General features: G+C 47.7%; 1 protein-coding gene across 3 annotated transcripts in view; it reads left to right on the top strand.

Annotated features, from left to right (window-relative positions):
- Positions 1 to 22,288, top strand: part of TNFRSF21 (TNF receptor superfamily member 21) — a 31,314-nt gene extending 9,026 nt beyond the window's left edge. For 2 of the 3 annotated variants that reach the window (XM_057427558.1, XM_057427559.1), the window contains exons 4-7: positions 12,903 to 13,168; positions 17,408 to 17,461; positions 19,759 to 19,978; positions 20,858 to 22,288. In XM_057427558.1, coding sequence (XP_057283541.1) covers positions 12,903 to 13,168; positions 17,408 to 17,461; positions 19,759 to 19,978; positions 20,858 to 21,087 — 770 coding nt within the window. In that variant the 3' untranslated portion in view covers positions 21,088 to 22,288. The remainder of the gene's footprint in view (positions 1 to 12,902; positions 13,169 to 17,407; positions 17,462 to 19,758; positions 19,979 to 20,857) is intronic. The other variant, XM_057427560.1, reaches the window with a different exon arrangement.
- The last annotated feature ends 1,219 nt before the right edge of the window (positions 22,289 to 23,507 follow it).

The raw sequence follows: 23,507 nt of genomic DNA, 5'->3' as shown, positions 1-23,507 counted from the left end.
TCCCCAGCCCTTTGCCCATGCTGGAGCCAGGAAGGTAGTCCTTAAAGGCTGTGTCACAGCTCCATGAGTGTTGTGAAGCCTTCCTGGAAGCTCTGCTTTGTGATGTTTTCTCTTCTTTTGGTGGATGACTTGCTGTCAGCTTTTCGATGAGATTTAAAGATGCCCGGTTGTGGTCATTATATTGAAATCTGTAAAAATCAATGATGAACTAATGATGGCATGTACATGAGCACCAAGGAGCTGTGATCTCCCTAGTAGGATGCATGGCTCTTCCTTGCAAAGCTATAGAGGCAATTTTGACCCCCCCTTATCCTGTGTAGACAGCACGGACGAGTCTGTACTCTAGGTTGAGGTTGTTCAACCTTAAACATCCATTCACAGTTAACCTTTAGAAAAGCATTTAACAAGGGGGGAGGCAAATAAAGAATGGATTGAAAAAAAGATTGGAAGATTTATAAGATAAGTCTTTGAAAGTCATCCTTGAGTGCTTAAGTACAAAGCAAAGAAGGCTTTGAGTAGGGGTGTCTTATGTCATCTACTCTCTTCTCCTTCCAGTTGGTTAATAGACATGCCCTTTGTTTGCCTTCATTAATGCATTTATAGAACCAGTAAGATCTTGTTGGAATTAGCTTTGTGCCTTCTCCTGTTTGTGCTACTTGCCAATTTCCTTTTAAATCTTTTGAATTCTTGAGATGAGGTTTCTTGAGTTTTTTTCCATTTGTGGTAACTTTTTCCAATACCACCTGCACTCTATTGTCTCTAAAATCTGTGGTACCCAAAGCATGGTCCATGAGGCTATGGTGAGTGATCTTCAGTGGAGTTTCAAGAATTATTAGACATCTTTATTTGTGGGCACCACCAGAAATGCTACATGGCTTTGGCCATGGTTCACAGGCTAAAAGCAGCTTCTTGTTACTAACTTGTGGTAATATTTCTTTCTTCCAAGACCTAATTACATGTTGGTTGAATTTCTGACTCCTTCCTGATTTTTGGAGCATGTCAGAGCAGGGGCTGAGTTGTATAACCCATTTAGGTATAGCCCATTTAGGTATAACCCCACCTCCCAGATCTTGTCATCCTTTGAGGGACAGCATAATTCATCGGTCATCCTGTGCTTCCCATGATGAGTTGTTCCAGTCTTTGTCATTCTTTACAGCTGAATTCAGCTAGTGTGTCAAATTCACAAGATACTTGTTTTCTGCTTGTCTCGGGAAATAAGGTGGATGTTACAAAGCAAAACCACATTTAGGTGATAAAAACTGGCCCAGTATCTCAGGTCTGGAGGCAAATTGCCCTGTTATTGTGGGTTCCTGGCCAGGCAGTTTTTCACATCCCTCCCAGTCATTCTTGCAGCAGTCACGCTGTTTCCATGTTGGCATGAGTGGCTTCATAACTTCCTCATGCCACTGAATGTCCTCAGTTGAACTTTGTGCAATGAAGGCAGACAGACAAGCACAAACCAGTTAACGCTTTGTCTTGCTTTTAGTGCAGCTCTGGTGTTGCCCAAATTCTGTTGCATTTGGCAGTCCTGGGGTAATGGTTGGACTTGGTGATCCTAAAGGTCTTTTCCAACCTAGTTTATTTTATGATTAGCTGAAAGGGCCTTGCTCGTTAGTTCTTACTTGGTGATGGTGCTCTGTTGTGTCGGATATGGAAATTGCTGTGCTCCATGGTGGTGCGTAAATCCCTCTTTGATTTTTCTTATTGAAACGTCTGGCTCTTAAGGCTGTTTACTTGAAATGAGAGAAGATGTAATGCCATGGAGAAATTGACCTTTTACTTAATAACCGGCTGTACAGCTAAGATGTACTGCAGAGCTGCAGCGTCATAGCTTAGCTTTCTGCTGCTCTAGCAGTGTTTGTACCCAAGTCATGCTTCATCCTGAAGCAGTGTTTCAGGAATAGGCTTCAGGCTGTTGCAGAGAGGAAATCTTTCCCCTCTGGTACTGCCAGCACAGATCCCTCCATTGCAGGCAGCTGGAGCAAAGCATCCATATGTGAGGACCACAGCTGCTCACCACATCTTCGGGCATCAGCCTGGTTTGTGGTTGCACTTAGGGGTGCGGAGGGCAAGCAGTTTGGCTTAAATCTTCTGGGGGTGAAGGCCCAGGGTCTGGTCTTAGCAGTGCACCCACATCAGTGTGACCTCCCTACCTGTACATTGGCTGGCCATGCCAACTAGGGGTTGGGGCACGCTTATCGTCAGGGCAAATCCTGTGTGCGTAGTTGTTGCACACAGTCCCCCCCCCCAGCTTCTTCCTAGTTTACCATCTCCTCCCTCCTAATCCTTTCAGTAAACAGCTTTAACCTTTGAAAGGGAAGACAGGGTCTGACGTAGGTGCTACAGCCTGTGTGTGGAGGAGCTGTGCTTGGGTGGATGCCCTTGCAACAGCACCCCTCAAGCCTCCCATGCACCAGATGGGCCTGCAAGGCTTTGCCTCTTTGGAGGATTGTATTACTGTTTGCTTCAAGCCCATCAGTTCTGGATGAAGCACAGCCAGGGTGGTACTAGCACTGCTAGGTGCTGGAACAAAGACATCTTGCTGTGGTTGGGCTGCTTCCCTGAAGAGGCAGATTTTAGGGTGGCAGCAGTGGCTCAAACTCTTGCCCAGTCCCTGAAGGCACTTGCTATACTGGCTTGCTTAAATAGTTGAGATAGGTGTGCAATCCTGAACAGCAGTTGTTGTCATGGGGCGTTTCACTTGTCCTCATCTCCCCGTGCACTGGTGTCTCTGCCCTGTGCTCTCTCTGGTCATAGTACATGCCTTAAATAACAACCCAAACATAAAAATAGCAGTAGCTTGGGAGGCTGGTGTTAAAACTAGACCTGTGTCCTTAACATGGATATATTCCAGCCAGCGCAGCAAATGCCGACAATTGTCACTGGATTAAATGGCTCAGGTCTAGGAAGAGCTTGTGATGACTAACAGCCTGAGTTAGCAGCCAGCCTACCTCCACATGTGTCCTCATGTCCGTCTGCACAACAGGGACACGTAGATGAGCCCCAAGGTCTCATCTACACAGGACTGAGAAGGTAGAGCAACACCAACAGTGCAGCTGTGGCTGGAGAAATTAGACCTCTTTTGCTGCTTCAGCTGGCTCTTGCATTGTAGGCCTGCAGATGGGAACCCAAAGGGGAAAAGCAGTTTGCCAATGATTTCTAAAGAAATTATCGATGTGGTGCCTGAATGACATGGTACTGGACTGATAGTGCTCTGTGGTTTTAACCTTGTACAACTGCTTTCTTTTAGAAGAGCAAGAACAGCCTATACACTGAAAACACTTTGTTCTAAGCAATCGCTTTATTTTAGCAAATACCCATTTCCTTTTTTCAGCTCTTTCCCAGGGTAAGGAATTGATCTTGCAGAAACTTTTCAATCAAAATTGAGAGTTGAAGCTTGTCTCTTGAATGTCTTGGAAATGCCACATTTACCATCAGTCTATGCCAAACATGAAGGTGTGCTTGAAATCATCTTGCAGAAATTGCTGATAGTTTTACTTTTGACTTTCACCCATTGAGTAGCAGAGGATGAAAGGCAAAGATTGTATAAAATGTTATGGGTTTGGGTAAAATCTGTGTAGAAGGAGCTGCCTGAAGCAATGGGACAAGAGGCAAGAAGAGAGTTTGGTGATTTATTTTTTCCTGGAATTGAAAGACTGAAGAGCAGATCTTGGCAGCACTGTCCTGGCATGAGATTCCACTTCCCTTTAATTTTTCTTCAAGTCCTGTAATTGCACATTATTGCAGTGGGTGGTGAAAGCGAAGCGAGGAAGCCTCTTGTTAAATAATCAGAGAAATAAACTGTTCTGCAGAAGCTGTTTGCAGCTGCGATGGAGCTGAGGCTTGACTACCAGTAGAAGACCATATACTGAAAATGGCTCAGTGGGGAGTTGAGGGGTGGTGCTGGAAAGATGGGGAGTGTTAGGGTTTGAGGGTCTTGGTTGCTCAGTTGTTGGGATGCGTGGTTGTCAGCACGGTGGGAGCTAGGATCTTCTTGGTTGGCAATTCATAGGGAATAGTCCTTGGTGTGCAGCTCGCTTGGTGTAGAGCTAGGGCTAGGCTTGAGCTTGTTTGGCTCCCAAGGAAGTCATTGAGAGTGTTGAAGAGGGTCTTACCTCCTTGTACCTCGGAGAACCTGGTGCTGTAGGTCTGAAGCTTCCCCCTGTGAATATAACCAACGCATGTGTTTGGCAGTATGCATCAAGACATCTGGGTCACTGTGCGTTTGTCCTCACTTGGAATTAAATACTCATTTATGCTTAGTGTTGGAAGAGGTTTACTGCTTGATTCTTTTGCATTTAAAGTGATGGCACTTTAACTAAAAAGGCTCACATGTAACTAATCTTTTCTATAGATCACCTAATGAAGGGAAGCAAGTGGATGCAAACAACACAGCAGGGGATATTCTTTCTCAAGCCTGGTGTCCCTCATTATTCAACTGCTACCTTAAATAAAGAAACGTGGCTGCAGGGATGGCATCTACAGCTCCACAGGGTCTGGATGCTATTTGAGGAGCCCTCCTTAGTGCTTGTTTGAGTAAATGAGATGAAAGCCACTTACTATACTGGGTTTGTTTTGTAGAGGTGGTTTTCCCTTCAATCAGCTCCTGAACGGGTCACAGCTTGGTGTCAGGAGCGTGACACTGGGAGGCAGGGTGAGGATGGAGGAGCTGATGTGGAAACGCACCCCTGGGGACCCTGTCTCCTCAACACATCTGCAGAGCGTAGGGATATGCAATGGGGTTAAAAGCTTCACCAGTCTCAGACTGTGGTGGCCTCATGGTTTTGTGCCCAGGTAGGGAAGAGATGGCCAGCAGCATCTTGTGAGGGCAGGTCCACCCATTGCTGTTAATGTAATTCGGTAATTGCTCTTACATCTGGAGAGGAGCAGCCCTGGGCTCGTGTGTGAATCCTAATGTTTACACTAGCAGACAGAGCATGAGGTGAGAGCTTAATGTTTGGCTGCCTGCCAAAACAGAGAGGGAGAAGGTGTTGGTGGTCTTCTCATGTCAGCCTGTCCACCTCTGCAAAGTTAGACCTGGGCAGAAAGGGAGCTTATTAAATTGGAAGGGGCAGGTATGTACCAAGCACCACGATGAATGCAGATGCTTTGATACTGCTGAGCCTTAAAACAGGGCTACTCCCTCACTGCAGCTTGTTCCGCTGCACAGGAGCTCTGAATTTCATGCTGTGTTTGCTCCAACACAGGCATGATGCTCTGCTTCAGGGTGGGGTGAAGCAACTCCTTGTCTGCAGCACGAACCTCTGCCTTGGGAGCTTTGGGCTGACATCTGATGAGTTCAAAACATCTACTGCCTCAGACTATTCAACTTTGCTCAGGTTTGCCCCAAACTCATCCTTGACCTTTGGGAAGCTCTGTGGTTTCCAGAGGGTGTGTGCAGGAGCTGACAGAAGGGAACATGGGAAAATGCAAACGAGGGAGGCTGCTGTGCCTCTAAGAGAGGAGGAAACCTGATCATGTGCAGATTTAGCATATCGCTCTTCAGCCGTATCACATTAGTAGGCCTGAAGACCAGTGCTTGATCACTTTCAGTGCATGTGTCTCCATGAGCCATCTATCCACAGTGTGTGCAGGGTGTGCGAAGCTGCTATGAGAAGCTGGTGTATTTGCTCCAAAATCTGATAAAAAGCAAAATTATCCCATGGCCAAAATTTCTGGGTGGCTCTTGGATTAATTTAATAAGGGATTGGGATTTGTGCCTGCGTGCTAGGTGTAGGGCTGAGTGTCAGAAGCAGGGCAGCTCTGCTGCAGAGAGGAGGGTTGTCCTTGTAGAAAAACATACTGAGCACGAGGTTGTTTTGCCAAGCCCCAGGCACTTGTTTCTGTGCTGGGAGGGCTGTGATTTCTCCCTTCAGCAGGGCTTTCACACATAACTCCTTGAATAGCAAGGCAGGCTTTTTATTTTGATCCTTTCCCTTCAGTGGCCAAGGCTTTGTCTGGGTTGGGGGGGAATGCAGGAGGCAAATTTAATCCTCGGGTTGGCATCCATGGGTGTCTGGATATTTATGTGGCTGTGGCAGTGTGCTTGCTCAGGGTTACCAGCTGTCCGAGGGGGTTATAATGGAGATTAACTCTGTGCAAGACGTTTAAAATTTAATAATTACATAAAATACTTATGCTGGACGTTCCCCTTTAAACTAAAGGAGGAGCAAGTCTGCTCTGCAGGTCCCCAGTGCCAGCACAGGGCCACAGAGGGAGCATCATGTGGTGGTGGGCAGGAGCACATAGGGGTCCCAGGAGGGCTGCACCAAGGGTGCTTTTATAGAGGTGACTTGCCATGGAGGCAAAGGGAAGTCTTGTCTCCTGCTGACCCTCAGGTTCCTGGGTTTGAGAGATGTTTGTAACCACATGTAGCTGATCGCAGATATTCCTCCGCTGCCTGGTTTGGTTGAGTTATATTCCAGAGTATGGGAAGTCTTTGTCAGGAGTCCCTTTCCTGCCCTGCAAGATATTTGTTTTCTTAAAACCCCCCACAAACATCACCATTTAGTGGTTTGTTGCTCAAACAGTGGTTGCTGAGGATGTGACTCACTGGCTGCTGGGAGGGTCTGATACCAGCACTGTCCTCTGTGGGGGAAATAGCAGATTGCTAATGAGTATTCTTAAATTTGTCCTTTCCTTCAGTTTGGACAAAGGCTTCTGTTAGACTTGTGGAAACACTTGTGTTGGAAGGGACCTTAAATCTCATCTAATTCCATTGTGAGGGACACCTTCTCCTAGACCAGTTTGCTCCAAGCCCCGTCCAACCTGGCCTAGAACATTGCAAGCATGGGACAGACACAGCTTCTCTGGGCAAGCTGTGCCTTCACCTCACTGCCCTCACAGGGAAAAATGTTTGCCTAATACCAGATGTAAATCTCCCCTCTGTCAGTTTAAAGCCATTCCCCCTTATCCTATCCTTACATGCCTTTGTAAAGCATCCCTCACTAGCTTTGCTGTAGGCCCTGTAGATACTGGAAGCTATTCTAAGGTCTCCCCAGAGCCTTCTCTTCTCTAGGCTGAACAAGCCCAAATCTCAACCTTGACACCATAGCAGAAGTGCTCCAGCCCTCTGAGCATCTTTGTGGCCTTCTCTGGACTCTACAACAGGTGCACATCCTCCTTATGTTGGGGCCCCAGAGCTGGGTACAGGACTGCAGCTAGGGTCTCATGCAAGCAGGGAATATCATCTCATTTGACCTTCCGGTCATGCTGCTCTTGATGCAGCCCAGCATATGGTTGGCTTTCTGAGTTGTGAGTGCACATTGGGGGTTCATGTCCAGTCTTTCATCCATCACCATCCCAAGTCCTTCTTGGTGCAGCTGCTCTCAATCCCTTCATCCGTCAGCTTGTGCCGATACCAGTGAGTGTTCTGACCAAGGTGCAGAACCTTGCACATCTTTTAAATTTCCTCATTTAGGATCTGGAATATATCTGGGGAGGGCAGTAGCAGGGGGAGGGGGTGCTGAGTTTCCCGTAACTGCCCCTTTTTGGTGGAGGCTGGTGACATTTTCTCATTTTGGAAAGGTATTTGTGTCAGGGATTTGGGATTTCTGAGTCCTTTGGCCGAGCCATTGTGTCTCATCAGCTGGAGTTTGGATGTGCCACATTCTGACTTGCTTGTACATGCAGTCTCTTTATTTGTGCGCAGAGGTAAAAATAGGCTGCTGTGGCTGTGTTTCGTATGAGTCAAGAGGATATTTGGAGGAGGTAGGTGGGCTGAGCTCAGGAACAGAGCTGAGTTTGCAGTGATTTGGAGCCCTTATCTGAATGTAAGGGAGGGTTTGGCTGCATCACTGTGGTTCTCACATCTGACTTGCATGTGCCCTTCAGCTTTGCTCTCCACCTCTGATGCTTCATCCTCAAAGTCTGTGCCAAGTGTCAGAATCCAAAATCGGGATTTGTCACTGCATGTGGCATGCACTAGGTAGCTGGTGGAAGCTCCACGTGCTCTAGCTCAGATTGGCACTGGGATGCTGGAGGTCACTTCCTGCAGGTTTTGTGCATAGACTGGTGGGACTTGGCCCTGCTGAAGAAGGGCTGGAGTATGGAATCTCCAGAAATCCAGCCTTTCTGAAAACTCGGGATCCCCAGCAGATGAGCTGCTGCTAGGTGAGACCATGCATGCCACAGATCCTGGAGAATCTCCTGAGTTTTGCTTCCCAGCTGTGTAAGACAGCCTGTAAGAATCATAGAATGGTTTGGGTTGGAAAGGACCTTAAATCTTCCAGTTCCAGCCCCTGGCGTGGGCTGGGACACCTTCCACTAGACCACGTTGCTCAAAGCCCCATCCAGCGTGGCCTTGAACACTGACAGGGATGGGGCATTCACAGCTTCCTTGTTACTCACAGCATCACTTGAACTGATGTGTTAGTAGTTTTGTCTGTGCTATATCCCTTCACTATTTATGGGATGGGAGGACCTATGGTTTGGAAGGGCTCTGTAGCCTTGAGATTTCCCTTCGAGGTGGCAGCTCCTCAACAAGCACTCTTTTGAAAAGAAAAAATGACATTTGGCTAGAGCTCCAGAAATGAAAATGATGATGGCTTTTTGTTTGTCAGAGGATGGGGAGAGGAAGGAACTGAAGCTCCTCTGTGGCTAGGTTGTGGTTAGGCTTTGCTGTATCTGTTGCCAGGTGCTTGGGTGTAGCATTCTGCCTTCCACTCCTCATGAGTTTGCTTGAAGAAATGAAAAATGTAACGGCAGAGAAGAGAAATGGTCTCTTGCAGGTATTGCACATAAGTGTGCCAGCGCTGCCGGTCATGGCCCTGTGCCGCACTGGCCTCCTGCCCCACATGAGGCCAAGGGATTGCTGAAGAGCTGGGTTTGTGTCCAACCTGTAAATAGCAGGTGTATGGGAAGTGAGTGAGGCTCGTTCAGAACAAGCTCTTGAGAGTCATCAGAGGTCAGCCAAGTCCCATGTGCGTGTGTGGTGACCACTTTGGTGATGATCACGAGTGGAAGGAGTGACTGCTCTGTTTGCACCAAACTGTGTACCACAGTGAGGCAGCAGCCATCTGAAGGAAATGGAAATGGGTGGGAAAAATGTTAAACCAGGTTCAAGGAAGTCACTGAAATAAACTGAAATGTGTTTATGGGGAACATTGGGGCAAAGATGAGCAATGTGCTTAGAGAGACCTGCCTATAGATTGTCCCTACCTCTCCAGGAAGGTCCTCCCTTCAGCATACCCTGCTGGATGTGTACTCAGCAGTGCTCTTTGCTTGTGCTGTTCTACAAGCATCCGTCTGCTCTGGACTTGTCTCCATTTGTCTCTGTTTGCTCTGGCTGTAAACATGCCTGGTTGCACCCATGTTCCCTTGTGTGTACGTGCATCTTTGGGCTTTACATTTGCCTGTTCAGAGCATGTTAGCTTTGTCCTGGCTTGAAGGGGAGTTCTTCATTGCTCTGGGGTTATCACCACTTTAAAATATTGGGCGGTTATGTGGATTAGCCCATTCAAACATTTAGAGAAATGCAGTGTTCAGGTGATGGCAATTGAAATGCCATCTGCCCAGGTGCCTAAGACATGATGGATGTCTTGGATCCATCAGGTATTGTTGTTGCCTTCTGTGGTATGACCATGGCACACACAGCTCTGCTGAATGCAGCCATGGGCTCCTTTTTAATTCCAGTGTCAGAGGCAAGCAAAAGCTGGGTGATAAATGGTGATGGTCCCTGGTGGTGGTGGTGGAGAGGGTAGTGGTGCCTTCTGTGTTAGCAGCATGGTGACAGCTCTCCTAGGCTGTTTCCGTGGCCCACAATAAAAAAAAGACAACTCGGGTTGTTCTCTGGTGTTTGGAAGCTCAGGGCAACTTTAGCGTCACACCGGTGTGGCTGTAACCAGCCTTGCATGGGAAGCATGAAGTGTGTGAGTTCAAGCACTGTCCCTGCTGAGCTCAACCATTTTACTTGGGATTGGTGGGGTCTGGAGGGCTTTGAGCATCATCTCTAGCCTTGCCATGGAGATGAGCGTGGTACGAGAAGGTCCACATCGTTTGGTAGCAGGAGGGGGGGGAACCAGGGCAAAAGGTGGAGCTGGGCTTTTTGGTCTATGCACCCTGGTGGGCATCTTCCCATCCCAGTGGATGCTCTAGCACTGTTACTACTCTGCAGAGTAACTTACAGGGCTTCTGGAATATGGAAGTAGTAGGACTGTAAGCTTATTACAAGCATTAACATTTTCTTTAGTTTGAGCAGTAATACTTGGCAGTGTGTAGCCACAACTTGTCATGTAATGGTTTTAATCTTATTTTTCAAGAACAGAGGGAGCAATGGTTTTCTAACTGACTGGAGCCAAATCTGTTCTCACGTCTGTGTCTCTTCCACATCTCTCTGGGGTTTTGTTTGCCTAATATTGTAGTAGTTGTGGTGAACATATGGGGCTTAAATTCATTTAATAGTTGCAAGAAAATGAGTTTAAGGTTCTTATAGTATTAAGGTAGACGTTTCCAAATTCGTTTTTAATGGAACATTTGTTCTCCAAAGATTATTACGCGCCATTAAGTCCTCTGCTGCCTGGTGCGTTCTCGTGCCCTGGGATTTTATTGCCAAGGGATATAAACATGTTTATGGGGCCACTTTATTGAACGATGAGATTAAATATACTAAACTTGACAATGTCGGTAGGAGCATGAGCACTCTGTCATAAGTCTTGCGCAAGAACATTAGGGCATAAATATCGTGCTACTGCATAAAACTGGTACAAGTCAAATCGCGACCAGCTGAAAACTCTTTTCACCAGTACAGCAGCTGTAAATATTGGGATTTATCAGCAGGAAACATAGATGGGAAGCGGTAGTACATGAGCTTTTCCTTTCCTGGGAGGACTAGATGCGCCATGCAGGCATCATAAACCAGCAAATTATGTTTTAATGCTTCTGTATGGCTGACACACACGGGTGTGGGTGGAGCTCCCACCCAGCTCTAATGTTTCATCTCATTGCAGGGCACCACAGGGGGACTCAACCCTGCTTATCTCGTGTGTGTGTATATATGTATATATATAATAAACAGCATTATCTGTATATATCTGTGTATATATATCAGTATATATCACTCAAGCCAGGAAAACACAATCCCTGAGTATGAGAGTAGAAAAAGCTTTGCAAGATTTATGCGCTACAACTTATTCATTATATGCAGAGGTATTTCACTGCATTAACTGCTACCTATCTATAGATATATAGTAAGTAGTACCAGACCTGCTCATCCCTCTGCATTGCTCTCACTACCTTGGTGCACAAGCCTTGCAAAGCTTTTTCTATCCTTGTAATCAGGGTTTTATTTTGTTCCCTTGGGTGGTTGAGTGATAAAATCAAGTGTCAGCTGCATAAACCTGGCGTTTTGCTGCTTTTATGTCAACAGCAGTTGAATTTGCTGGTTTAAAGGATCCAATTCAAAGCCTGAATTGGCTTTTGGGCTTCTTGCTGACACAAGTGTGATACCCAAAGGTGCAGGGCTTGGCTGCTGGCACGATTTGTGCTGTCTGTCCTACTTGAGCAGGACTGATGGCTAACCCAGATGCAAAGGCATCGAGTTGAGAGGAATATGGAGCCTGGAAGCCCACAACCTTGAACTGAGGATTGTTAGTCTTCATTGAGTAATGGGAAGAGTTAACAAGACCAGGCTTAATTCCTGCTACATAGAGATATGTAAAAAAAAATATATCATGTATCTATATATATATACAAATGTCACATGTATAAAGAAGGTGATACAAACTATACAGCCTGGTATATATTTATATATAATTAAGATATATCAATATATGTATATCAGTTTGTATAGCTTATATATATATATCTATCTATATGTATCTATCTGGCTGTATCAGGTCTGTGACCTGACGGCTTGATCTAATTTGGTCTAGAAACTGTTAAATTTTAAGCCATTGGGAAAGACCCTGGCTCTGATGTTTTTCATAAGCGGATACTTTTGCTGACACAACTGTGGTGCCTGAGGAGGGAAAGAGAAATACTCCCTGTAGCGATGGAAGTGGTGCTGGCTTATGAAGAAAGCTGAGGTGTGATTACTTCTCTGGAAAAAGTGAGTTTCTCTTTGCAGCTTGCCTACACCCAACCTTTCATGTGGTTGCTGGAAACAAGGTGTTGCTCAGTTTGATAAAACAGGGTTAATTAGCTATTATGGAGGAGCTATGGCTTTATTTGAAGGTTTAAATCCTGACCTCTTAGTAGCTTCAAGAATAAGCATGCTGTTTGCATTGCCCCTGAAGCTATGGGGAGGAAACCCTCGCTGTCTTGAACCATCATGTCTCAAGGGCTTTTCTGGGGGAAACCTTCCTTTTGCTCTTCAGATCCCCTACCAGACCTTCCATTCACCCAATGCTTCTGTCCCATAACTGAGTCATCCCACCAGTCTGCACTGGAAACAGCTCTAAATGCGATCATAGCTGCTCTGGGTGCTCTATTATGGAAATACTCATTTGTATAGAGACGCTTTGATGACTCACCTGTTAATCCAGCTCCCGTTCAAACTAGTGGCTGCAGTGCGGGTGTATGGGCAAGCACGTTGCCATATTCCCTGTTCCTGCAGCCATGTGATGGCTGAGTACAAGGGATTTTCCTGTGCCGAAGAGTGCAGGAAATTAATGTGGTTAATTTTAGTGTGTATTTGCCTTGATTGGAGTGACCTATGGGTCTGTCACCCTTTAGATGAATAGCAGGTGTTGAGAATGTTGCAGGTGCCTGTCTGCAGGGCTCCTTGCAGTCTGGACTCATGAACAGTCTTAAAAATAGTGATGATACTAAAATCTCCAAATAAAGACCAACCAAAGAAAAACAAAGCAGGGATGGGATGCGGAGAAGCTTTGCTAAAGCTTAGGTCTGCAATGCCAGGAGGCTGCAGACCCCTGTGCCTCACCTGTAGCTCTTCTGCCCCACAGGCATTGACATCCTGAAGCTGGTGGCAGCCCAGGTAGGGAGCCAGTGGAAGGACATCTACCAGTTCCTGTGCAACGCCAGCGAGCGTGAGGTGGCAGCTTTCTCCAACGGCTACGCAGCTGACCATGAGCGCGCCTACGCCGCCTTGCAGCACTGGACCATCCGCGGCCCCGAGGCCAGCCTGGCCCAGCTCATCAGTGCCCTCCGCCAGCACCGGCGCAATGACGTGGTGGAGAAGATCCGAGGCCTGATGGAGGACACCACGCCGGTAACAATGGGCTGGGTTTTGTGTGCTCTTGTCTGATGCAGTGCAAGTGTTGTCTGGCTATGGCGAGCATGAGACCCGACTGCATCATCAAGCTTAGCTCATAACCAAATAGCTGGACACCATCTCTCCCTGGAGCTCCTCATGGGCTTAGAATTGAGCTTTATATTACTTTTGAGTTTTGCCAAAGTTTGCTCAAAACCTTGTCAAAGTTTTGACAAACTCTTGAGTCCCAGGTGTTGTGGTTTGCATGTAGTTTTGAAGGTCACCAGGAGAACCTGTTACTTGAGCCCTTATATTGGGGATGATCAGCCTTAGGTGCTGGCCATTGTCCTGCCTGGAAGGTCCTAGATGGGTTGCTGTGCTAAAGCAGTATGTGGAAGCACCCCAGGGTGCAGACTCAGCATGGTAGCACATTGTGTTTCTGCAAGGTTTTACTTGCTGTAACCTGTTTGCCTCCTCTCCCTGAACTGGCTCCTGCACTGTGGATGCCGGTGGTGATAGAATGGCCCTGGGAGCGATAGAGAAAGCTGTGGGAAGCAGCTTGTGCAGAAGAGGCTGAATCCCTGGAACCCCATGCCAGTGGCTGAGCTGCACCACAGCATCCAGATTGTGAGCGGATAGGGCAGCCGACTGCTCAATGCCGAGGGCAGGCAGGGAGATTGATTTTGGGTTTTTTCTAATCTGCTGGTTGGAAAGCCTTTAATTAGTTTGAATTCCAGTCTGACTCGGTGACTTGTCTGTCCAAATGCCGACAAATCAAGGCAGTTTCTCTTTGTACCAAACTGGTTTGATCCGAGTGAGCAGGTTGACCTGTTGTTGGTGGCACTTCATGCTATTGAGGAAGTGAGGACTCTAATAAGCAATACAAACACATGCTTGCTCCCTATGGCTAAGGGCATGATGCCCTTGGGGTAACCAGAGCCAGCAGTGAGCATCTAATGTGTGTCAGTGTGTCCTAGATGAGCTCAGGATGGATGCACAGGTGGCTATGATGTCTCTGATGCTTTTGGACCTGCTTGGCATCCCTGGGAACAAAAAGGGGTTTCCCCATCAGTCCCGATGTTCCTGTGTCCATAAGAAAGGAACGACACCCCCAATTCATAAGTAAAAATAGTGTTATTAAAAGATGCAGCTCTTGGACAGCAAATACCTAAACCCAGCCAGCCTCTCTTCACCATCCCATCTGCTATCACATTCTTGCCCAAATCATTTATCTGGTGTCTGACTTAAGCCTGCGAAACCTGCGGAGGCAGAGCTGCACTCTCTTGTCTGTCCCATTCCCTCAGGCAGCCCTTTGAGCTCTGAAATCCAAATATTTACAACCCCTGATAGGAATAAGGGAATTAATGGGAGTCTCTGGAGCGTTACGGTACATTGCAGGAACATTTTCCCTCAGGTGGGGAACAGCTCCACTGAAGACTCGCCAGCTCTTTTAGCTGTGGGAGATTATGCTGGTTTTGCATCGCGCTGAATGAATTTAGGTTAAAACGAGATTAGCCTTCTGAATTGCTTTGCTAGGGTTTGTTTTCTGCAGCAAGCACAGCAGCTGTGGGAAGGTTTCTTGGGGTGCATTTAACTTGCTGAGCTCCTGTTTCAGGTTTGCTCTGGCCATGAATGCTTCTCAGCCTCGAGGTTTGCAGAATCTCTCCCCTTGCAGTCAGGCCTGCTGGGCAGCAGCATGTGAGCCTGGGCACTGTTCATTGAGCACAGGCACACCCCAAATTAGTGCTGACAACAACAAAAATGGGGGGATAGAAGGGCAAAAGAGGTTTTTCACTGCTATCCCAGGGAACCACAATTCTCCATTGTGAGGTTAAAACCAGAAAAAATCGGTGCACTGGGCTATGGGCTTTTTTGGGGGTGCATAACAGCATTGTGCAGATACCAAGGGGTGTCTGTGCTTGCCTGGGCTGGCCTGGAGCATTGCTGGCACAGCTGGCTGCTTTGGCTACTGTAAGTGTCCTACTGTGAGCAGTGCTTTAAGAGCTTTTTATTTATGGCTCTGCTGGCCTCGGCTGAAATATTCCAGGGAATGGATGGAGGGGAAGCAAACAGCCGTGCTCAGGGCATTCAGCAGCGCAGCCTCAGCAAAGCTTATAAAACAGAATAATAAATTAATAAGGGAGATGTTGAAAATGCAGAGGAGGAGGCTGCAGCCCTGAGCCCAGCAAGATTTACGTCTGTAGCTAATTGCATGCTGCAGATAATTCCATGAATCAGCAAATATGTCAGGGCTAGGTCTGGTGTGAGGCTAAGCAATGGGGGTTTTGGGGGTGCCAGAGGAGAAGAGGATGTGAAAGCAGCCCCGTGTCCAGGCATGCAGCTGTGGCAATGCCTTTTGGCTCCTTCCCTTCCTCTTTTGGAGCTCAGAACCCTGCAGGTCAAGAGCCTGGAGCAACATTCCTCAAATTCAGCCCCCAGCAGCTCCTGCCCATCCCCTTTGTTTCCTCTTTTGACAAAGCTGAACTGGGCTGAACAAAGTAATTAGCAGTTCATTTTGTGCTTTGTTAACCTCAAGTGTCCGCAGTGGAGCAAGTGTTTTGCTGGAGTGGGCATCACTGTTTTACTCCTGGTTTGCGCTAAACCATGAGTTGATTTTCAGCAAACCAAGGCTGGGTTTGAACCAGGCTGGAGAGTGTACAGTAAAAGAAAAATTAATGATTTATGAAGTAATATAAAACATAAGCAATAGAAACACAAAAATGCGAACTTTGCAGTTTGAGGTTTCCCTACTGTGGTAGCCACATCTCCTAGGGTTCGTGTTCTGTGGAGTACAATGGGCTTGGGAGTATAAAATGAAGCTAGAAGATGGTGAGGTCATAACAGGCTGAACTCAGTAGTGACTTAGCCTGTAGTTGACTTTGGAAACCCTTCATCATGGCTTCATCATCTCTTCATCGAGTTAAGAAAGTGGGTGGGCAAATCCACAGAAAGGAGAAGGCTCTAGAAGCTCTCACTGAGATGCAGTCTCCTGCTTGGAGAAGCACTTGGCCCACGAATGGCTGATGGGGAAGAGCTGCTTCCTGTGTGTATGGTTGCGTGTTTGTCTTGGTGTCAAAACCCTCCCCAGACCCAGCATTGCCCATCCTGGGTTGCATGAGGCTTGACTTGAGTAGCTCTTCTCTAGGGCTACTTGTGTTGAGGGGCTGCTGGCTCCACCACGGAGGTTGTGTTGAGTGCTCTTCCAAAACCTGGCCACTGAGGTGAAGGGCACAGAGAGGACATTTGGGCTTTCCCACCCCAAGGTGCTGAGCACCTCTGTGCCTTTCACATCCCAATGAAGGGCTTGCCTCCTAACTCTGCGGCACCTTCCCACCATCGCTGCATCTCTCTACCACCTCAATGAGACCTCGTGGCCTCACCAGTGGTGTTTCACCTTCTGAGGTCTGGTCTGCCCTGAAGGTGGACCACCAAACACCACAAGCCCCATGAAGCTGCTCGTCCAAACAGATCCTTCTTGTGACTGTTTTGACTATAGTGAGAACAGCATTGCAGGGCTGCCATCCAGCCCACCCTGCTTCATGTGCTGGGGTTCCTCCTCCTGCATCCCTTACGGAGGTATAACAGATCTGCGAATAGGGCTGGTGTCAGCTGGGTGTCATCTTTTTGTCAGGAAATCCGGGAAACAGCCACTTCAGTGCTAAATTTGTCCCGCCACATCCCAGGAGGGTGCACAGCCACCCTCTGTAGCAGTAAACCTGCCACCAGCTTTTACTACTGCCTGGTTGCTGCAGGAAGTATTGCCCAAGGGAGGGTTTTTTTTTTTAATGCCTCCAACTGCTCCTTCCTCACATTAGCAGAGCAGCTGCATTTGCTGTTGACCAAGTTGATCTTTTATTGCCATACAATAAAGCAGAAAATAGGACCAACCAATTCAAACAGAGCTGTTGGGACCAACTGTGAAAAGAAAACAAAGCCAAGCCTATGTCATTTTCTGCCCCCTTTTCAACCTTCAGGCACCCTGAGCTGCTTAGAACATCCTCCCAGATGCACTGGGATCCAAGAGGATGTCAATGCTTGAGCCGCAATCTAAAGCTACACAGGAGCATTTAGGATGCTGGGTTTTTTTTGGCATTGCAAACCTCTTGCTGCTGCAGTGCTCAGAAAAACCCAAAATCAAATTGGCAGGGTGCCCTGGCTGGTCACAGGAGGCTTCTGATGCACCAAAGCCACTGTGGCGCCTTTGGTTTTCATGCTGGACCATCCATCTAACAGTTTCTCGTGTGTCTGTCTTTGCAGGTGCAAATGCAGCCTCAGTGGCAAGCGCAGGAACCCTGCAATGATGATGTAAAGGTGAGCAATTTGATGGCTCTGGAAAGGCAGAAAGGGCTGTGGAGGGTGGTTTTGATTTCTTTTTTTCTTTTTTCCCTGGCCAGAGCTGGGTTTCACTCGGGCACCACTGTTCTTAAAAATAGGAATGGCCAAGGTGGCTTCAAGCAAATGAGTCATGGGCTATGAATAGTGTATTTTCACACCCATTCCACAGGCTTCACCTCTCAGAAACCTCTTGCTTTCCCTGGCTTCTCAAAACCCTCATTCCCACTTGCTTTCTTCCTGCGGTTTAAATATTAACACGCATCCAAGCATCCTGTTTGCTTTGCCTCAAGCTCGCTACTGTTCAGCTATTTGGAAAGCTTTGGGCTCCCAGGACGCCTACAGTCAAATAACCTCGGGTGATTTTTTTTTCTTCTAGTGTGCTTTAGCAGCTGTTTAATTAAACTCCAAATGACTCACTTCTGGGAAGGGCTTTTCCCCTCTGCTGGGAAGGCAGAGCTGGGGCAGATGGCTGCTCCCTGCCCTCCCTGTAATTGCTCCTCAGCTGTTGGGCCCCTTTTTGGAAATGAGGGGGTGTGTTTGCGGCTGGATCTTACATGAGTTTGCCTGAGGAGAAACTCTCCCCTGAAGCCTGGCTGTTATTTTTAAAGGTGAAATCAGAGTGTGTAGCAATTTAGAAAGTGTCCAGCCACTCTTCTGCTGCTTCCTTTGCTTTTCCCCCATTAATGGCAACGGGATGATTCCCATTGGTGAGCCCTATTGGAAAGGGAGTTTCAGGAGAGAAGGCAGATTCTGCTATTTAAAAATTAAAGCTGACTTTTATTTTTAATATGCCTATTGTGTAATATGCTGGGCTAGAACAAATCCCCCCCTGTTTGTTTTCAGTGGGGGGAGAGAAAAAAAAAAAAACAACCCTTTCATACTACCAGAAACAGGCTTCAATGTTAATTTAATGTGAACTAATGGGCATCTCAGCAGACATGTGATTTGTGGGTGGCGAATTCCTTGACATGGATGAGGAATGTGCCAGCACATCCATGCTGACACGGAGGTGGCTCAGCAGCTCCTTTGCCCGTAGCCTTTATTCCAGATTTCGCATTTTAATCCCTGGGTAGTAAGCAAAGCATGGTAGCTGAAATAGCCTGGTCTTGCCTCTGTAAAAGGAGAAAACGGGTTGGGAGAATGGGCTGCATGTGGACAGGGTTTGCAAATCTGCATCAAACAGGGATGCAGGCTTTGGGAAGAAGTTATATGTTAGGTGGTCCTTAAAGCAACCTGCCTGGGGGGACCCGGTGATGTGCAGAGGTGCCCAAACTGCCAGCCAGGGATGTGGGATGCTGCCCCAAGCCTCTCATCACTGCAGGGAGCTGGAACCAGAAAAGCTTTGCTTGAGATTTGCACCCTGAGGGATGCAGAGAGGCAGAGGAAGGTAGATAATGTTGGCTGCTGCTATGCAGGTGGGAAGGAGATGCAAGAAGGAAGATGAAGAGCATCGTCAAATTAGGAGGCGGGTTCACACCAGCATCCATGCCTGCAGCATGTCCCAGCAGCGCTTGCTGCTGCTGGTGTCTTTGGGACTGTGCAGCCAAACGCTTGCTTGTGGCTCACATCAGGGTATCATAAAACAAAGGCACTTGGGTGACACTGGGGTCAGTGCCAGCCCTTGCTTGTCCTTCTGGCCCTGAACTTGGAGTCTGGTGGGGTGGATTTGTCCATCACACTTTAATGGGGTACTCATGGGAGCAAGGGTGAGACTGGGCAAACAAATCATTAACTTGCAGTGTGACCAGTGTAGCTGGTCACGGGAGCGTGCTGCAGTGGAGGTCTCTGGGGGTCTCACAGTTCTCACCCTGTAGCCTTGGCACTGGTTGGAGGCATGGAATCAGGCTGTGCCTTGGTTTTAGCAAACAACAGCTGTGGAGCAGGATATCTGCGGGGAGCTTACCTGCTTGGGCATCATCACCTGATGCCCCAACAGCTGAGAGTGAGAACAAAAGACAAGTTAAAATGCTCTGCTCTGGTTCCATGTGCCAAGCTGGTGCTGCAGTTGCTCCTACGAAGAGCATGGATTGTGTTGCCCTTCCTGTCTGCTGAGCACTGATGCGCCAGATGCCATCACTCATGTCCCCTTGGGTCACCTCCAGTGCCTGTCTGGGTCAGCATGACTCCTGGGAGGAGGAAGCCACCGAACATGGGGACCTTTTGCCAGGGATGGGCTGGGGTGTGTTGAAAGCTGGGATGCAGAGGAATTTGAATGCAAGCCCCTTGCCTAGCATCCCCTGAGTTAAATTTCCTTCTCTTTCTTCTCCCCAAAGCTGGAAGCTGACAGATTGGCGCTGCCGGTGAGCCCCAGCCCGGTGAGCCCCGCACCCAGCCCCAGCCCCAAGCCTCCTGAGGCAGCTGTCCTCACCGTGGAGCCCTCTCCTTCAGAGAAGAAATGCTTCTTCGTTGATGAAGCAGAGCCTCTCCTGCGGTGTGACTCAACCTCCAGCGGCTCCTCTGCGCTCAGCCGGACAGGCTCTTTTATTACCAAAGGTACCAAAATCAGCCCAGGGGGAAGTGGGAGGACCAAAGGATTGCCATGGCATGTCACATATGTTTAGCACATGCAGTAGAGCTGCCCAACGTGATATCATTGAAGTAAATAACTGGGAAAACTGGCTCTCCAGGATGCATTCATCACATTCTTGTTCCAGACTAGAATATCCTTTTAGCAAAGACGATACAGATTTGAGAGGGGAAAACACCTTTAAAGGCTTTTAACTCTTTGTGCTGACAGAAAAGTTGTAGCATCCCTGGATGTCTGGGGGGGTTCTCCTCGCTTTTGGCTGTTGCATTGCCCTGCGCATAATTGCGTGAGATGAAACCAGGAAAATATCATTTCAAGACTGAATTAGTATTTTTTGCCCTTGGTCCTGCTTGCTGCAGCATGTGACTTGAGATGTAAGTTGCCATTAGTCACCCCCCCTTCTTCCTGAGGGGGTTTAATTTACTGCATTTAACCTGCTGCGTTTAATCTTCTTTAACTTCTGACGAAGGTGAAACACTGAGCTAAGTCAGTCTACCCAATGTACACGTGGGTGTAGAAATGAAGCTGACCCAACAAAACAACTTAAAAGAGCAGAATTCAGCTTTTTTTGGCTCCCCTTCTGCCTTCACTTTTCCGTATTGGCCATTCAGCATTTATAAGTGCTGTGTTTGCTCTAGGGGGATCCTAGATTAGGTGCCTCAGCAGAGTGGCTTCTCCATCTTCTCCCCTCCCTATCACTCCTCACCCTCCATCTTTTCCCTCTGTTCTCATTGTGACATGTACCTCTTCAGAGTTGGCAACAGGAGATGGGCAAGGAAAGCAAGCCCTGTTTAGCAGATGTTTCTTGAAGGGTTTCTTGACCACCGTCTCTTTTCCTCCTACAGAAAAGAAGGACACTGTCCTGCGCCAGGTGCGCTTGGACCCTTGCGACCTGCAGCCCATCTTCGACGACATGCTGCACATCCTCAACCCTGAGGAGCTCCACGTGATTGAGGAGATCCCACAGGCTGAAGATAAGCTGGACAGGCTATTTGAGATCGCTGGAGTCAAGAGCCAGGAAGCCAGCCAGACCCTCCTGGACTCTGTCTATAGCCACCTTCCTGACTTACTGTAGACTTGCTGGGTCACCATGCACTCTCCAAATATCTGCTAGAGCTAGCTTGGCACTCGTTAAGATGACTGACAATACACAGGCAGGTTTTGTTGTAGAATATATGGCCAGTATTTTCATTGAGGTGTCCTTGGTTTTTGGAGGGGGGGCAGTTTGCCAGCGTTGCACCCCTCCATTGTAACTCTATCGCTCAGTCCAAGTCTTTGCACCCTCTGCCCCCTTCCCGAGCCTCTCTTCTCCCTGTTCTTATTCCAATCGGATCAGTTGATGCACTTTAAAAAAAAAGAATAATAATATTGCAGTTAACAAACTTAAAAGACCATGAATCTGGTGTAATTTAACACATTGAATCGGGGATTGCTCTATAAACCGCGTCTTCTGTCAAAGCTGTTGCTCGGAGTGACTGTCTCCCACCACCTCCCTTTGCCTTGGAGTGGTAAATGGCAAACACACACACAAAAATACCCAGTCGTGGCTGGTTACTGCCTCTTAACACAGCTAAGCTTCCCACCCGAGCTGACTTTTTTTAATGTACTATTGTATCGCTCGTATCCATTGCTGAGGTTTTACTAGCACGGTTATTTATTGTATGGTTTTCACCCGGACAGTGCATCGCGCTCCTATAAGCTAAAGCAGAAGCGCTTTAACCACAAAAAAAGGGTCAGCCCCACCAGTCTTCGAGGCGATGAAAAGGTCTTTGACTTCAGGTGAATGTAAGGAGTTGTCTTGCCTTGCTGCTTGCGGGGATGGAAGGGCCCTGAAAGGAGCCGGTGCTGGATGTGGGGAGGCAAAGGTGGCTGCCAGTGTTCCTGCTCTCCTCGTGATGTAAGACTTAAACCAAGCTATGCTTTTACACTCATGTCTCTTGTTTTTTATACAGACATGGCCGATAGGTTCTCCAAAGACCTTACCCGGTCTTAATAGTCTCTTCAAATCACACTTCACTTTTTATTAAAAGAAAAGAGATTGAGGGGTGGGAGGGGGGGGAAGCTGCATCGTAAGAAGTCTGTCTGATTATATTTGCAACTCTTATGCTCCCGTAACAAACAGTCTGTACTACACTCAGTTTGAAGAAATCGTGGTATGAGGGTGGCATGTGCTGCCCCGTGGGAAGGGGTGGGAGTGGGGGGAAGAGGGGAATGAATTGAAAAATTGCCTTCCAGTGTACTAATTTATTAATAAATACTAGGTGTTTGTTACTTGACATGATTCCGCGTTAACCTCCTTAACACCTGCCTCTGCTTAGGGACACCAGGGTTGGAGCAGGGGCTGCTCAGGGTGTCCATGGAGGGGTGAAGAGGGAGATTTTGGGGTTTGAAGGTGGTGAGGGGGTTGTCTTCTGTAATTTTGAGGCCAAATGTGGCTGCTTTCTGTTGACAACACTGCCTTGAGTCCTCATGGCCTACACTGGAAATGCTTCCCCCCGGAGCAGGTCCCTTCACTGAGCCGGGGTGGGAGATGTGTTAATCCCCATAGTGGTGAGCAGATCAGATGGCTGATGGGGCTTCCAGGGATGTTTTTTGCAAGCTCTCAAAGGCTTTGCAGGCATCTGGTGGGGGGGGGAGGGCTGAAATATTAATTTTCCAGGATGCAGCTGCTGTGCTGAGTCACTCCTAAGTGGAGGTCTTGCAGTCACAGCATTTCTGTTGTCCTGTTACATTACCAGTGTCCTTAACATCTCCACTTCCAAATAACTCATCCCTTGTTATTCTGTCTATGAATGGAAATGTTAATGGGACAAATGCTTCTGGTTTTATAATACTGTCATTTTGTATACTTAGCGCCAGAGTGGTTTCTGTTAACTCGGGTAGTGTGTTTTCCTTCTGTCTGGCATTGAAAATTGCTGTTACAGTACTATACATAGGTACAGGATTAAAACTTTTCAACACATGGACACATCAAATACAGTGCAAAACAGCAAGAGCCTTTACTGGGAGCAGTGGGGTGGGCTTTTTCCTTGCTGGCAATGCCAGCTTGCAGCCACTGAAGAGCTCAATGCTTCAACATGCCTTCAAAGCATCATGAAATCATGAGTGTGGCTCATGCTCCTGGCATACACCAGGTTGCTAAAAGCAGTATTGAGGTGCAGCCCAGCACCACTCTGTTGGCAAGTGGATTTTTTACATCCCCGTACTGGGAGTGGTGGTGGTTGCTGTTGATGTGCCCAGGCAAGAACTGACAAGGGGAAGGAAGGTGTGTGATCATAGGTTCAATCAATAGCTTAAGGCAAGTGCAAATCACTGGCTTTAAATTATCCTTAGCAGGCTCTTGGAGTGAGTCCAGCTGGGAAACTGGGGCTTTGTCCTTTATAATGATGGTTCAAGTTCTTCCAGGTACAGACATGGGTTGCAGGCACCAGAGCCATTGTGCCACCCTCCCAGGGCACCACTGCCTTTATCCCGCAGCTCTGCTTCCCATCCTGC

Source organism: Pezoporus wallicus, unplaced genomic scaffold (assembly GCF_028554395.1).
Source record: "Pezoporus wallicus isolate ANWC-B61680 ecotype Strahan unplaced genomic scaffold, APGP_CSIRO_Pwel_v1 contig_6464, whole genome shotgun sequence".
NCBI lineage: Eukaryota > Metazoa > Chordata > Aves > Psittaciformes > Psittacidae > Pezoporus > Pezoporus wallicus.
Note: the sequence above shows the minus strand (reverse complement) of the source record. Positions and strands in the feature narration are given on the sequence as shown.